Raw genomic sequence first — 16,798 nt, 5'->3', positions numbered from 1 at the left:
CACATGTATTTGAATTTGTATGTGAGAAACAACTTTGGTCTTTCCCTATGTGTTTCCTTTTGTGTTTACCCCCACCTTCTAAAATTAGTTGATTCTGTTGTGCCAATTAAGTACTGACAATGCATGTGTACAGATAGCTGCATGCACATCATCTTTTAAAATTAAAAAATGCCCTGCCCATGAAGTGTGCAAAACACACAGGCAGGCAATTTTACATTCTTAGTACATAATTGTTAATGTGGTTTACATATACAGATTTCTGGTTTTCTTCAAACCTGAGGGATCAAAAACAACAACCTTTATACAAGGCTACACTCTGTTCAGAAGCATACCAGAAATATACAAGCATGGCCAGAAAAGGAACAAAAACATTGAGGAAGTAGTGGGGGTGGGTGGGAAGGGGAGTAGCAGAAAGTGGTTATTGACCCACACACACACATCAAAACACTAACACAAATCATTTGTGAGCCTGAGTGGAGTAGTTTGGAGCTTAATTATCCCCATATCGGGTAAATCCAAGTGTACTCAGGGGAGGAATGAGGTTGGTATTGTTTGAGAATAACATCATGTGGACTACACATGATGAGTGTTCAGACCCCTGGGCTCTCACTTGTGGGGTGCCTCAGGGTTCTGTCCTCTCCCCCATGCTTTTCAACATCTACATGCAGCCACTGGGAGAGATCATCAGGAGGTTTGGGCTGGGTGTTCATCAGTATGCAGATGATACCCAGCTCTACCTCTCTTTTAAATCAGAACCAGTGAGGGCAGTGAAGGTCCTGTGTGAGTGTCTGGAGGCGGTTGGAGGATGGATGGCGGCTAACAGATTGAGGTTGAATCCTGACAAGACAGAAGTACTGTTTCTGGGGGACAGGAGGCGGGCAGGTGTGGAGGATTCCCTGGTCCTGAATGGGGTAACTGTGCCCCTGAAGGACCAGGTGCGCAGCCTGGGAGTCATTTTGGACTCACAGCTGTCCATGGAGGCACAGGTTAAATCTGTGTCCAGGGCAGCTGTTTACCAGCTCCATCTGGTACGTAGGCTGAGACCCTATCTGCCTGCGGACTGTCTCGCCAGAGTGGTGCATGCTCTGGTTATCTCCCGCTTGGACTACTGCAATGCACTCTACATGGGGCTACCTTTGAAGGTGACTCGGAAACTACAACTAATCCAGAATGCGGCAGCTAGACTGGTGACTGGGAGCGGCCGCCGAGACCATATAACACCGGTCTTGAAAGACCTACATTGGCTCCCAGTATGTTTCCGAGCACAATTCAAAGTGTTGGTGCTGACCTTTAAAGCCCTAAACGGCCTCGGTCCAGTATACCTGAAGGAGCGTCTCCACCCCCATCATTCTGCCCGGACGCTGAGGTCCAGCGCTGAGGGCCTTCTGGCGGTTCCCTCATTGCGAGAAGCAAAGCTACAGGGAACCAGGCAGAGGGCCTTCTCGGTAGTGGCGCCCACCCTGTGGAACGCCCTTCTAGCAGATGTCAAAGCGATAAACAACTACCTGACATTCAGAAGACATCTTAAGGCAGCCCTGTTCAGGGAAGTTTTTAACGCGTGATTTTACTGTATTTTTGGTTTTTATGGAAGCCGCCCAGAGTGGCTGGGGAGGTCCAGCCAGATGGGCGGGGTATAAATAATAAATTATTATTATTATTATTATTATTATTATTATTATTATTACACAAATTAAATTAGAATACTAACAGCTGCAGACACACAATAAGCTCTGGTGTGCACACGGCCATAGATTGGATGTATCAAAAAGCACAGACATGTCCTTATCTTACATGTTATATCTCTGGGTGACTTGCAGTGCCTTGTAAGTGGACCTCCACTTCCTTTTTATTTCTTATCTACTGCCCCCGCCATCTATTCCAGATACTTTGGGGCCCCTCAAGGCCACATTTTGAGGTACATGGGGGGGGCTACAAGGGGAGAAGTCCAATTGTGCAAGACAGAATTTTTTCTGCTATCAGGTGGGCATAAATGGAACCATCACCCTATATTTCCTCTAACGCAAGAATTAGCACTATGCTTTTATCAGGTTTGTCAATGTATGACCTATGTTGTAGGGATGGAAGCCTGCATACTGAACATTGTCTGACAGCAAGAAAGCCCATGCTTTCCCCACTAGCTAAACCACTTTTTAAACCCTGTTACCTGACTCTGTTCTGAAGTCTTGCACTCTACCTTTTATCACCATCCTCTCTGCCTTAATTACAGGTCTTCCAGATGGAGTTGCTTCCCTAGGGTAATTGTAGTCCAACAGCATCTGCAGGGCCAGCGGCTCTTGAATTGTGCCATACATGATTTTATATAAAATCAACTAATGTTTCTTAATCTATGGAACTAAATGATTGATAATACTGAAACAAACAGAGCTTGGGGTGTTGTAAGGCTGTAAGCATTTCGTCCCATAGAATCAGAGACAGAGTAAATGTAGGTGACCTACGGTATGTTGAAGATAGGACCCAGAATTCAAGCCAGGGTTGCTTAATTCTGCAAACAGCCCCTGGCCATGGGTTAGCAGGTGGCTGAGGGTTCCAGTGGGAAATAATGCTCTGAGAAGTGAATGATCTAATTCTTACTTAAGAGAAACTTTGAATAGTCCGTTCCATTGATTTACATAAGCGAGAATGAGCATGCTTATTAAAAAGAATACATCAAGGAAAGACCAGCACAACGTAAGAAAGAAAATTGCTGCAGGTTAAATGATTGTTCCAGTAAGACAAATGTAGTTGTGGTTACTTTCGTGTATTCATTATTTATTTATATAGGCTACTTCTGAACTATTCAATATATACAAATATGTTTAAGTGGTATGCAGGAAACTAGAGCAACTAACAATTTTAGCATATGTTACAAAACTACAGAGTCGCAAATGCAAGCATTGCATTATAAAATTATTAAGAAATGCAGACAGATATCAGTTCCTCCTTCTTCTGATACTCCTTTCCTCTCAGTCTCCTGTCTCTCATCCACACATGCTTCTCACCCAGAGAGCTCAACCCTAAATCTCACAGTTTAGAGGGCACCTTACATCATAACCCTGTTTTTTTATCGGCAGCCACCAAGGGAGATGGAGTCTCCTCAGGATCCCCACTGCTGTGTATTATTCAGCAGTCAGCTGCGCTATACGCACCATGTTCCAGGCTATAACTGGTTTGATTTAGTTTCCCAGCAGTCTGGTTTGTTGATAATACTACATAATGTTGCTTATGCTGCATATTCCTGCTTTATAAGTATCTCTCCATCTCTAAATGTGAAGTGCCATTCTGAGTCAAGTCTACTTGAAGTGGTGAACAAAATTTCAAGCATAAAAATAATATAATAATAAAACTTTTAAATGAAAAAAACCTCCAAATATATTAAAATACAGTTCAACCAGTCTATATCAAACTCTTCTTATCTCCTGATGATCACTTCGGGAATAAATATTAAACCAATGCCTAGCCGCAGTGAATTCTAACTTTGTTGTGTCTCTCTAGTCCAACTATAGAGATTATGTTTAAATTAAATACAAACAGATTGTGGAAAGAAGAAGAAAAATCAGATTAATTGAAACAGGTTAACATTTTTTTTGCAACAAAAGATTAATTTGGCAAGATAACCCTGTAAAAACAAGTTTCCATAGATTATCTGTTAGAATGACCTTAAATATTACATTTCAATGCACATAAATAGAATTTTTTAATATTACTTTGAAGTTTTGTATATTTCTTACAAGGTGCTAATTGTGCTGAATCAAGTTGACAACACTGCATAATTTTTAGGTTAATATTAGCATAATCCTTCAGGACACTGTTTAGAGGAAGTATAGAAATGTAATGTACACAATATTTTGTAGAACGTGAAAAAAGGCTATATTTTTGTCAGCTACAAGTTCTATAATAAAAGTCATGAATTTAAAATGTATTTTGATAATCAAACATACTCTTTTTGCACTTAACCTGCTCCCTTTAAAAAGACCTCATTTTGAATACTTATTAGTCTAATTCTGAATGCTAAGTAGATAAAAGAATCTGAGTAATTTGTGATTTCAACATTTTTAGACTACTATGTGACATTTTTATAGTTTTCAAATTTAAAACTATACAGAACCATTATAGGAAATTATTGGCATAGATTTAAAATATATTGTTGCATGCCACCCCAATCTCTGAGTGGTGCAGGATTCCAGGGGTTCAACGTGCTTACCCAGAGTCTGTTTTTCCTTTGGTAATGAAGCATAGTGAAGACTATGGTGTCTTTATGATATATGGTTTATTTACACATATGTATAACCTGAGACTGCAGTGGTGGGATTCAGAGCATCAACACTCCAAATGGGTGTTACTTCTCCCATAGCCGCTGCCTTGAATCCAAACAGAAATCAAACATTGTTCTCATACCTCACTTCTCTCTAGTTTGCTGCTTTACTTCTAGGTCACATCACTGCTCCTTTTAACTCTCTATTCTAAAATCTGACTTTATCCGTTGAGGGAGGGGACCCCACCCACACTTGCTGGATCTGGGTTTTAGAGGGGACTGGCACACATCTCAACACCCCGAAACTCGTAACAATATATTCTGAGTTTCTATCTTTACATGATTTACTTGGAAATGGTTTTTGATCTACTGTATGCCTCTGCAATAAGTAGTTACAAGAACTATGTATTCTTTCTGTGTATTTTTGAGGTTGCTTTCATTTAAAACAAAAGTTGCGTTTTCTGCTGCATTGCATCTATTCTTTGTACCAAACTAAGGTGGACTGTGCATAATCTGAGCACTACACTGTCTAGTCCAGTTGTATGGGTTCAATATCATTTTTTATTTTATCTATGTACAGTTGAATACACAAAGAAATCTTGTAAGTGGTTTACAGTGTTGTGGCCTGACAACATAGACAAGGTACTTTGAAGAGCTCACAGCCAATCACTTGCATAGGGTGGTATGAGGGACAATAAACAACTTGAATGCTGACAAGACGAAAGTACTATAGGTAGATGTTTCTTGTTTACCACCTATCCTGAATGAAATCGCTATCTTAAGGCAGCAGGTTCATAGCTGGGGGTATTCCTAGATCTAGCACTGCCACTAGAAACCCAGGTGTCCTTTGTGGCATGTCATGCCTTTACCAGCTAAGGCTGGTTTGTCACTTGTAACCACTTCTGGCCAGAAATAGTCTTGTAGTATATTACAGTGTAATATAATTTTCAAGGATAGAGGCTTATGATCTTGATTCAAGATGAAATTTTAGAAATGGTGGAATTGATGATGATGATGATGATTAATTGAATTTATATACCGCCCTATACCCGGAGGTCTCAGGGCGGTTTTGAAACTAAATTTAATCTGCATGCTAAAAACATGCTTCATCTGGATTTAAATGTGAAACACAAAGCAAAAGTTCAAGATAGCATTACCTTTGGGGAAATGCACATCATTTGTTAGAAAGGAATGAGCTGTATATTTAAAAATTATAATGAAATCTGATTATGTAATAACTAAGACACAATTCTGTAGTCAGATGAAAGAAATCTTCCTATGACTTCTGATCAATAACATAGTGGGATTTTGTTAAAAATGATCTCTCAATAGATGGTCTCTTTTGTTGGAGTTCACCCCAAAATGAATTTGTGTCTAACACAAGCTTGGAGGATTTTATAAATTAATGAAATCATTCTCATGCAATAAGACGGTACATTTACTGTGATGGGATAATGAGCTGCTTGTGCGTAAAAGCTTAATCCCTCTGGGGTTTGGCTGGTCAACCAAACCCAGGCACTAACGGAGCCCCCAAAGCATGGCTCCGTCAGTCGCTGGTAGCATCTGACAGTGGGCGTCTACGGAATTTACTCCAACATAAAAGCTGTTTGACGGACATGCGCCTTCGTGACTCTCTGCGTGACAGTTTCCGGCGAGGGGTGGGAGTTGCTAATGGGGGTCTTGATACCTCTGCACTATTCTCACTAGAAGTATCCCAGAGCCTTCCCTCCGATTCCCCTTCCGCTGGAACTCCTGCGCTCCCCCTGCTGGTTCCTGCTTCTGCTGTAGGGTCTCTCCTATTCTCCTGGAGCCTTTTCCCCATCTCTCTCTCTGATGGCAGTTCCCTGACATTTACTTTTAAAATTGTAATACTCCTTACTTTAAATATTCTGTTTTTTAACTTGCTGCCTCACAGTGGTTCTGGATGTTTTCTTATCTTCTGTGGGAAATGTTTGCGAGAGACTTTGGTTTCCTGCAGTCTTATGAGAAAGCACTACTGTTCCTGCCATCACACTTCAGTGGTGTAGGCAATATATTTGAACTTCACAGTTATATGTATAAATTATATGTATTAGCTTTTGCACATTGTTGGGGAAAGGAAATTTAAACAGTGAATTTAAATTTAGCCAGATAAGTTGTTTGTTTGTGTGTTCAACATGATATTTTATTTTCCAATTCTGCCACGCAAATAGATTTTAGAAACATAGAATTAACTAGCTATGCAATTCACCCACAGGCATGGATACAAGGGCATCTTTCTGTGAGCAGAGAACCTCTTCTGCTCACGAGAGGGCTATTTCTGGCATAGCCAGAGTACTGCATGTTTTTCTGTTGTGCAATTTTCAAGTGGTCCATAGGGAGAAAGGTGAGAAGCCACTGCTATAAAGGCATCACAGTCATATCCTGCATTAATATTTTAAATGCATTATAAACATTTGACCTACCACTTTTAATCATATAATGTCCTAAATTATAGTGTCATGGTTTTTATTTCCTTCTACAGAAGATTTGACAGATCTGTGGAGAAATGGAGGAATTTCCATCACGATATGAAAAACTTTAACCACTGGTTAACTGAGGCAGAACAAAATTTAGCTAAAATATGGATAGAGTCCGAGGATCCAGAAGCTTCCACAACCAAGCAATATATCAAGGTAGGACTCACCTATAACATATTTCTACTTCAAGATTTTCTTATCTGTATGTGTATTTGTTGCAAATTGGTTTCCCATAGGCTCTCATCTAGAGGGCAGATATTATCTCCACTTGGAGGTATTTAACTCCATGTTTATACACTGGGGGATTATTGTAAACTGATATGATTTACAGCATAACCCTAACCTTATCTACTCAGAACTAAATCCTGTTGAATTCAGTGGGGTTTGTTTCTAGGTAAATAGTAAATGGGATTAGGATTGTAGACTTAATGATTCCTCAATTTGTATATGTTAAAATAATTAACAATAATAAAATTACTTGTTCACACAAGTAAAAAAAGATACTGCAGTACAGCTAATCAACATTTGTTTCCTTCTTGTTTTGTGGGTCTTTATTTGACGATAGCTTTTAAAGCATCACTTATTTCTGACAATAAAAGAAAAGACATTTAAATTAGTGATGCCTGGCTTCTCACCCTTTCCTCCAAGGCATGTGCCAGCTAATCTGTCATCCCCAGGCCATTAATTTCGAGTCACAATATACTTTTAAGCAGTAGTTGTTTAGGATGCAACAATAGTGTAAGCTGATCATAGCCACACTTACCTGGTTGGAGGCCCATTGAATTCAGTAAGACTTACTATGAGTGAACATGATTAGGATCACCACTTTAATTGCAAATTTTGTATTACTAATGCTATGTTATTCCGTTCATTAAAGTTGGTAGCAGCACTATATATATATGGTGGATATTAAAATATATTCTAAAGAGTAACCCTAACCTCTTTCCCCTGATGTGCTAGTTTACTACTGTCATGGAACTTTGATCATAGAGGAGGAGAATTCAAAAAAAGATGACTGTCCAACCTGTAGTATGAAGCAGTATAGAATTTCTGTATGGTTTATTTAGCCATCCCCAGCAGGGATCAGAGTGGAGGGTTTCCTGTTCTTACTACATCCCGTTCCTACTTTTATTCATTTAGCAATAACAAACTATACTTCAGTATTTCTTTATCAGAATAAACATTGCACCAAATATCCTTCTCATCTCACCCTACTCCCAGTGTTATATATTCTGCTTCCTTAAGCGATACAGCTAATTCATTGAAGAATTATGTGTTGCCTGCGTGTAAGTCATCCATACTTATGTCATCATTAAATTTATTTTTAATTTGATGGATCTAATTTTAATGCAGCATGAAGGAACGAATTCTTCTGGGGCAACACAAGATGCAGAGTCCATAGCAGCATATTGCTTAGCTGTCTGTTTTGGTCAGTGAATCAGAATATGCTCACACATATTATATTCATAGTTCTCATTAGTCTTTATGTCACAGAAATGTGGTTGATATCTTTTTTTTTTAGTGATCAGGTGTTAGATTTATTAAATAAAGTCAGCCTTCTCATCATGTTGATCTATTGGAATTTTCATCCAAATCTGTGAAATACAAAGCTTAAGTCTATATACTATATTGTCTTCATGGTGTTTAAGCCTCTGACACCAATTGGTTGACTTGGGTTTGGTGGTAAGGGCTATTCAGGAAGCTAAACAGTTTGCAGTCTAACTTATTTGAGAGGAAGCTGTTGGTTTGACTCAAACTAAAATGGAAAAGCACCTGAGGTTTTTGATCACCTAAGGCAGGCATGGCCAAACCTGGCCCTCCAGCTGTTTTGGGACTACAACTCCCATCATCCCTAGCTAACAGGACCAGTGGTCAGGGATAATGGGAATTGTAGTTCCAAAACAACTGGAGGGCCACATTTGTCCATGCCTGGCCTAAGGAGTAAAGGAAACTAAAAGAAGAGTGTAGCAAAGTTGACTATAGACTGAGGGCCAAACTAGATGCACAATAATCGGTTGGAGATCTGTGATGGATCTCCTGTCTCCCTCCCTCTCCCTCCTTAAGCAGCTATGAAGAATGTTTCAAATCAGAACCACAGTGTTGCAGCATTCCCCCCATATAAATCCCTATCCTAAAGCATTTTGCTTCAGGTACCCAAAACGTTCCCTAAGCAAACAAATAACACCACAAAGAGCAATTTACATTGGTTAACCCCTCCCCCCTCTTTTGGTATCTCTGAGCACCAAAATTCTCAGATGAAAAGTTGCAAAACTGCCAGTTCTGGTTGAAGTATCAACAGTATTGTTAAAAGGGTATTAGAATAGAATGTTACTGCTGTATTTGCCACCCCATTTCACTTTGAATAATGTGTTTTGGTTACCACATTTTATGGAGAATATAAAGTAGTTAGCATTCAGAGTAAAGCTCCCCATGTTTAATCTTAAACAAAAAGTCTAAAGCTAAGTTCATCCCAAATTATTCCCTGTTTAGTTTTCATACTCTGCATTCAATGATGTATAATTTATTTTGTACAACTGTGTATGTAGCTACTGTACTTGTCAGGAGTGATCCTTCACATCTGTGAGAGATAAAGCTTTTCAGTTTCATGCTGTTGTGCAGTTGCTGCACACGTGAATCAAGTAAATAATAATGTTTAATTTTATATGCTCTGTAACTCAGACATGGTCAAATGAGGCCTTCATCCTCTGAAGTGTTTCCCAGTTGGTTTCAGTAGAGATATCAAACTTAGTGGACAAAATATAAACCATTTTAATGCATTTCAACAGGAACTCTCGGGTGTTCTCATTATGTAGTTGGATGTGTTTTGATGGCTGAATGGCTGTCACCTCCAAAAACAAAAGGTTGTTTAAAAATATACAGCAGTGTTTTCATCACCTTTTAAAATTTTAGAGGGCATCATTATTAAAGTTTCGTGTTTTTCTCTGCATCAGTAAAGGGTAGAGAGTTTACATTCAGTTGATTAGCTTACAGGACAGGGAAGAACATATATTTGACAACTTTGTTGTACTGCAATGTTCCAAGTATTCCATCAGCCATCCTGACTATGATTAGCATGAAGGAGCACATGTGTACGCACTCAAAGAAATTATCTCTGCTGCTTTACTCTTCCCTGGTTGTTCAGCTGCAGTGCTGATCAAGGCCATGGTTTGACTTTGGATGATGTTCAAACCGGGACTCTTCGTTTAACTTTCAGCAGGCAAACCATGAGCTGCAACTAACATTTGTCCTGTGGTTTACAACTCAATGAGTACTAAATCATGGGCCTGGGTTCAGACAACATAGCTAAGGCAAATAATGACTTCCCTCAGCACAGTAGCACAGCAACAAAGCAGCTGTTGAGGAGCAAAACAACTGTGATCTCCTCTCCAGAACCTTTTGCATTTGCTCATTTGTGCTAAAGTATGGTATGACTTTGTGTCACATGCAAAAGAGGGCATTGCCTTTCATTTCCTCTTTGCATCTTTTGAAAATCACACTTCAAAGCAGATATGGGTGTATCACGCTAATATGTGAATGTGTGGACTATATGGTTCAACGAAGTTGATGATACACAGGTTTTGAGTTCCTGTCTTCAGTCCCTAACAAAAATGGATGCTACTGTATGTTTAGACTATATTTGTAGCATAAGGCAGTAACAGATTTGCAAGCAATGATTAAGACTACACCTGAACACCTCACTAAAAATAAGAGAACTATGGGGTAAAATCAACTTCTTACTTCACCCCATATTTCTTTTACATTGAGGACAGACCAAAAAAACTCCCTTCATCTAATGATATGGTTTAATATCTGACAAGGCACCATTCCAAATAGTCTCAACCTGGAAGGAGACTTTAGGGGGGTGCTACTTGTAGGGGGAACTTAAAAGCCTTCATCCATGAGTGGATCAACTTCACATACCTATCTTTTAATTAGCAGATGAAGCACATAATATATTCTTTCTCTGGACTGTTTCTTTCTTTTTGTATCAAAGGCCAAGCTAATGTAGCTAGGTAGCTAATGTGCATGTATGTGCAGAGCATGCAGTGGATCTGGGAAGAAGACATGCACACACTTAAGAGATGTTGCTTCAATTTGTGCAAGCTGTGTAGAGTCCCTGTCTCAGAAAATGTTGGGAAATAAAAAAAAATGATAACAAAATTATGAAAAGAGCTGTCATATCCCTGCAGAACCATGGCAATTTTGGGGGGTTCTTGGCTTATGTGAAGCAGGGGTGCAATTTCTAATTAATCAGGTGGATTAATAGGTAAAAAAAAATCAGAAGTAATTTGATTGACTAAAAAGATGACCTCTGAAATCAGTCGGTCAGTAGATTTGTATTTCTAATGCAAATATTTATAAAAGCACCATAAAGGAGAAGGTATTCCCATTCTTTTTCTCAAATGGGTGGGACTGCCTTTAAAACGATGCTGAAGAAATAAAACAAAGGGTGGTGCCCAGCACTGCAGTTATGTTCATGCCACGGACTTATGCACAAGTGACACGAGTTTCCCTTTCTCTTTGGCTTCCTGCAGTAACCCCACCCGCAAAATCTGCTCCAGAGGTTTGGCAGATTCTCCAGAACAGATGGCGGGGCATGTAGGGAGGGAGGAGAGAAAGAGGAAGCCCTATTGTATGAGCAGAAAACACTGCTTGTGTTGAATATAACCCAAAGTACACTTTATTTAGAACTTTTTTTTCTTATGCACAGATTTATGGAGGTGTATTCTATCTGTTAACCCATACAATTAATTAGGATTTATCTAACCAGATAACAGCACTAATAAGAATAGATATACTATCATGCCCACTTTAAATTAACATCTCATCTCCTTAGATTTGATTGGGTTCCCATATGAACCATATTGCTGTAATTACAGTACAACCAATACTATACTTGGGCCCCAAATGTTCCCTTCCCCTGTGAGAAGGAACACTCCTCCATCAGAGAAAACTGCTTCCCTTGGAGGAAGTTCCCTTTGGATTTGATTCATTCTTTACAAAGGAGAACATTATATAATAATATTGTTCCGTTCTCTGGGTGATACAGTTATGGAATATTTTAACCTCATGTGGAAAAAACAACAACCAAGACTTTACTAGTGAAATATTGAGCTATCACTTGCAATCTCCCAGTGGAAATACAGCACTTTAATGACTAAAAACGAGCACAGAAGTAATCAGCTGTGATATTTCTCTAGGCAGCCAACCAAGAGGCACTTTGGAAAAATGTGGGTCAGTAAGAAGATAACTAACTAAATCTGGTATCAAATAAGAATCCCCAAGTCTAAATCACAATAATTGCAGCAAGGGGAATAGAAAAGGCAGCCAAATAAATGTAGCTGTAGTTAAATGTGATACCTGATATCAAGAACCGACACCTACTCCAATAAGAAATATTAATATCTACAGCCTGAATCCTTATTTTAATTTCCTCTTAATATGCCTGTTTTGTTTTTGTTGTGTTTTTTTTTAAAAAAAAACAACAACTTCATGCATATAAAAAGAAGAGAATGATGCTTATCAAGAAAAAATAGGCAACACATTTCAGGATTGTTCAAATGGCTAACATTTTTAAGAGGCAATGGCATAAGAGGCTCACTGAATGTGTGGGAGAGAAAGAGAGAGAAGTGGCAGACCATTATTGCGATGCACGTAGGTTCAGCTATCTGCCTGCTCGCTATGCAAAAATTTACTTATCTGTGCATAAAGAATTATGCCCGTACCTCACAATCATCACCACAGATTTGGGGACAGAAGCTATGCAGGGAGGGGCAACTAAGAGAGCAGGCAAATCAGTTTTTCCCTTTTCCTTTCTTTTGCTGCTTAGGCAGCCTTTTCAGGAAGAAGTCTCTGAAAGATTGGAGCAAGAAATTGGGAAAATCCTGGATTAGAAATATTTACATAGGAAATAATTGAAATGGTGGACTCGTTATGCAAACGCTTGCCTAACAAATGATTTCCATGGAATGCATTGTGTTCTGTAAGCCAGACCTGCATGTAATTATGACAATGGAAGTGAAAACCATTTGTTTACCTGTAACTGATATTCTTGAACATCATTAATTGCATTAGCCCTTGCAATTCTGTGAAAAATTAAACAAAAAAACAGTAGCCTTTGTAAGAAAGCAAGGAGACAAAGTAGAACCATCACTTGGGGCAAAGTGTTAAATAATCCACACACCATGATTCCAATCCTCACCCCAGCAGTTAACAAAATAATAATCACACCAATGACCCTTACACAACTAGTTTCACCCTGTTCAATCAAATGTGCAAATGCTGTGCAACTGTACAGAGGAAACTCCAATAACATTTTAGAGTTCTATTATAGAATATGGCAAACAATCCCTGCTCCTCCTTTCTGGTGTTGATTTCGACTATCTGCAAATGCCAACCTGGTGCCCTCCAGATAGTATAGGATCCCAACTTCCATCAGAACCCAGCCAGCATGGTCCATGGCTGGTGAATGATGGGAGTTGTATTCCAACAAGAAAATCTAATGTTTGAATAGATTTTGTAGTTTTCAAAAAGGAAAAAGGTACTCGGCTCCTCCAACATGACCATTAAGATTATCTCTAGCAGTCCCAGCTAGTTCAACCAGTTCTTACAATTGACAGCTCTCTTACAATCCAGAATGATATGCTGCAAAGAAACTATTAAGAAGACTTCTTTTGTGCTCCTTTTCTGGTTATGTATAAGTCACCTTTCCTTGCAGTAGCCATACATCTATGTTTTCACGGTAGGGTGGTCACGCATTTGACACCAAGACTTGTGGTTCTTTATATGTAAGACAGACATGGACAGGACAGTCTTCTAATTATATTATCCTTTAAATAGAACACTGCCATTTCAATTGAGGTGTGCCCTCTGTCAAATAGAACATATGACCACCGTACAGTATTTCATAGCCATTACCAATGCAGCTGATCTATAGGATTTTGAAACTTTGGGCAAACTAACTCGCATACGTTTCTGGAGTTCCTGAACTTGTCAGCTCCTGTTTGCCCAACCTGTTTCATCTGAAGTTTCTGAAACCTTGATGGAGTTTCCTTCAAAAACACAATTTAAAATCTAAACGATAGCAACTATTTCTGTTTGACGTTGTGACTTTGAACGTGAATCAGTCACAGCTCTTTTGAGAGGACTGATTTCAGAGACAGAGCTAAACAGAGCTAAACATACTTAAATGGGTCTCACTGACATCAACAGGATTAAAAGTACTTTGCTTTCACTGGATCATGCCCCAAATGTGTATTAAGAGTAATATTAGTAGAAGTCCTAAATTAATGACTCTGTAAACAAGACTCAGGATAAAATTAAACGCTTGCTGCTTACTGATAATTATGAATTAAATCAATGGACTTCCAGTTACAATGCAAAAGTATTCATTTGTTTCTCTTAGGAATATGATGGTGCTTAATTGAAAGCTGAACAACATCTGCTTCAATGTTCTTTTGTTTGTGTGCTAAAAGTTTAAATTGACTTTTAGGAACAAGCCAATGTTGGTTTTTCCAGTGAGACTTGAGACAAAATGGATTTTTAATTCCAAGACAGCATATTGCGATTAAATATCCCTATGAGGTTCATATTTCTGTTTTCGTAGCAGAAAGTGAACTCTGATCTGTTTATGGCTCCTGAGAGAACACTATTCCAGCATAATTCTCACGTATGAGTATAACACTTTTAAAATATCATTTATAAATCATTTGTTAAGAAAGTTTTTCACAGCTGGATTCTGAAACAAAAGCCTTACAAAACACAGAGCTTACTTTCACTTAGCAGAAGTAATTCTTAAAGGATGCTGTGATAGGCAGTTAAAATGGCCAGAAATTAGACTCAAGCCACAGTCGGTTCCAGACCTGGAGACTGATGATGGATTGGTTTAATATAGTATACAGTAGAAACAATCCAGCCACGGTTTAACCTTTTAAAAACCCATTGAATTCAGTGGGAAAGTTGAATATATGCCTTAACTTAATATCAACATCAATGAAACAAGTGTTTTACTTAAGAACATATAAACGTGAGAAGAGCCCTACTGGTTCAGACCAAAGACCCATATTGTCCAGCATCCTATTCTCACAGTGGCCAACCAGATGCCAATGGGAAGTCTGCAAGCAGGACCTGAGTACAACAACACTCTTCTGGCTTTTGCTTTCCAGCAACTGATATTCAGAGGCTTACTGCCTCTGACACTGGTAGTAGAGTATAGCCATCATCACTGATAGCTGAACTGTACCAGTATTGCATGTGTGCACAATAAGCTGTCCAGTCATTGCCCACCCTTTCTACTCACAACCATTCTTCAGTTGTGGAAGGGACAGCAAGCAGCTGAATTAATTAATTGAGTGAGCCAGTCAGGTTCCTGCTCACGTCTGCTTGGACAAAGGCCACTATTCTGAATGGTTTGTGCACACACAGAACTCACTGCCTGGTGTTAATGAACAATCAGAGGGAAACTGGTGCAGAGACAACTCCCTAGATTTCCACTTTAGTGAGCCCCCTGTCATCATCTGGCATGTGGTCGGGTTACCCCAAATACTAGCAAGGCCCATCAAAATGGAACGTTATTGAAACAGGAGGTAGAATGTGTATCATGCCTTGATTAAAATTGGTAAGGTTGCTGAGAGTCACATAAAAATTGCTTAGTCACTCCTGTCCCAGTCAATTTAGCTTTTTAATATAAATAATTAATGTAGAAAATAAAAAGTAAAGATCACTTGAATATAGCTCCATTATCCATTCTATTAAATTCTGCACCTGGCTTTACCAGGTTTTGGTGAGACTTTTATTACTTTCTTAAGACATTGTCTGTGAGTATTTCTGGGTCTAGCCTAATGCTTTGGAATCAGAAAGCAGTTGTGGATATGAATGTTTCTTATCTGCTACTCTGGGTGGCTGCACTCATTCCTTGGAAACTAGGATCTAGCCACTGATGTCTTTGTAATGTTGATGACTGAGTCTTGCAATGCACTGTGACCACTGTTGATGGTGAACTGAAAGCTTAAATATGGTACTGAATGGCACTCATAAGGATGGGGAGTCTGAAACCTACTACTGGCTTCGCAGCAGTTGACACTACTTTCAAGTAGTGTAAACCAGAGATTGAAGTCTGTGTCTCAAGTCTGTTTGTTTTTAAATTAATTTATATGAGCTATTTTGGGAGACAAACTTTTGTCTTAAAAGTGGGATAAAAATAAACAATGACAACAAAATAGAACAGAGCAGGGGCTTTTTGTCAGTTACTCAAGGCTTGACAAGCAAACCGCAATATCAAGGTACAAATGCACCTTGTTTTAATAGCCCTCAGAAAGCAATATAATGCTTATCTCTCTCAATAAGGCTAGTGTCTGTGTGTGATTTTATGAGCTATAACTGCTGGAAATTTATAGATGCTAGAAGTGTTTGTTGGGATAGTGGTATTTTTACTATTGAAAACAATATGGGTTTTTGTTTAGGACTTAAAGCTACTTTCAGCCAGAGAGGTTAAGAAGCATAAGTCATTGTACCATATTCCTAAATAAAGAAAATATGTAGATATCTCAAAAATGTTCATTAGGCCTCTTTCTCTTTCCTTGCATTCCCCTTCCCGATCCTCATATATCAGCACTGGATTAGTTTGTCCTAATTTTAAAGCAGAAAGCAAAAGACAGATCAAATGAATGGATCATTTCTTTTAAAAGATCATTAATCCCATGCTTTCATTACTCCCTTTTAGTGTGAACTGATTTTACAGCTCTAAGTATTTTTAAAATGCCAATTGTGAAGCCATGGTTAAAGATGCAGTAAAACTTCATCTAGTTTTTCAGTCTATTTAAAGCTATAACACAACAGCTTTTAAGTGCCATTTCTGGAGATGTTTATTTATTTCTCCTCCCCACCCCCTAAACAACTTTTAAAGTCATGGTACTGTGACATTAACGTTAACCACACTTCCACGTGTCTGTTGTTGCTATGTTTCTTAAGCAGTTGTTGTGTGTGTATATAGCCCCAAGGCACGGTTGTGGCTTCTGTCTCCATTCTTATGAAGAGAAAAAACTGTCTA

The 16,798-nt window shown here is 38.8% G+C and overlaps 1 protein-coding gene across 11 annotated transcripts in view; it reads left to right on the top strand.

Annotated features, from left to right (window-relative positions):
• Nucleotides 1-16,798, top strand: part of DMD (dystrophin) — a 1,007,479-nt gene that overhangs the window by 533,858 nt on the left and 456,823 nt on the right. For 10 of the 11 annotated variants that reach the window (XM_081908923.1, XM_081908930.1, XM_081908919.1 and 7 more), the window contains one exon: nucleotides 6,756-6,906. The exons of the other annotated variant lie outside the window; for it this stretch is intronic. In XM_081908923.1, coding sequence (XP_081765049.1) covers nucleotides 6,756-6,906 — 151 coding nt within the window. The remainder of the gene's footprint in view (nucleotides 1-6,755; nucleotides 6,907-16,798) is intronic. 11 annotated transcript variants of the gene reach the window in all.

The sequence above is a fragment of the Podarcis melisellensis genome (assembly GCF_964234715.1).
Source record: "Podarcis melisellensis genome assembly, chromosome: 4".
NCBI lineage: Eukaryota > Metazoa > Chordata > Lepidosauria > Squamata > Lacertidae > Podarcis > Podarcis melisellensis.
This window is presented reverse-complemented; position numbering and strand designations above follow the sequence as displayed.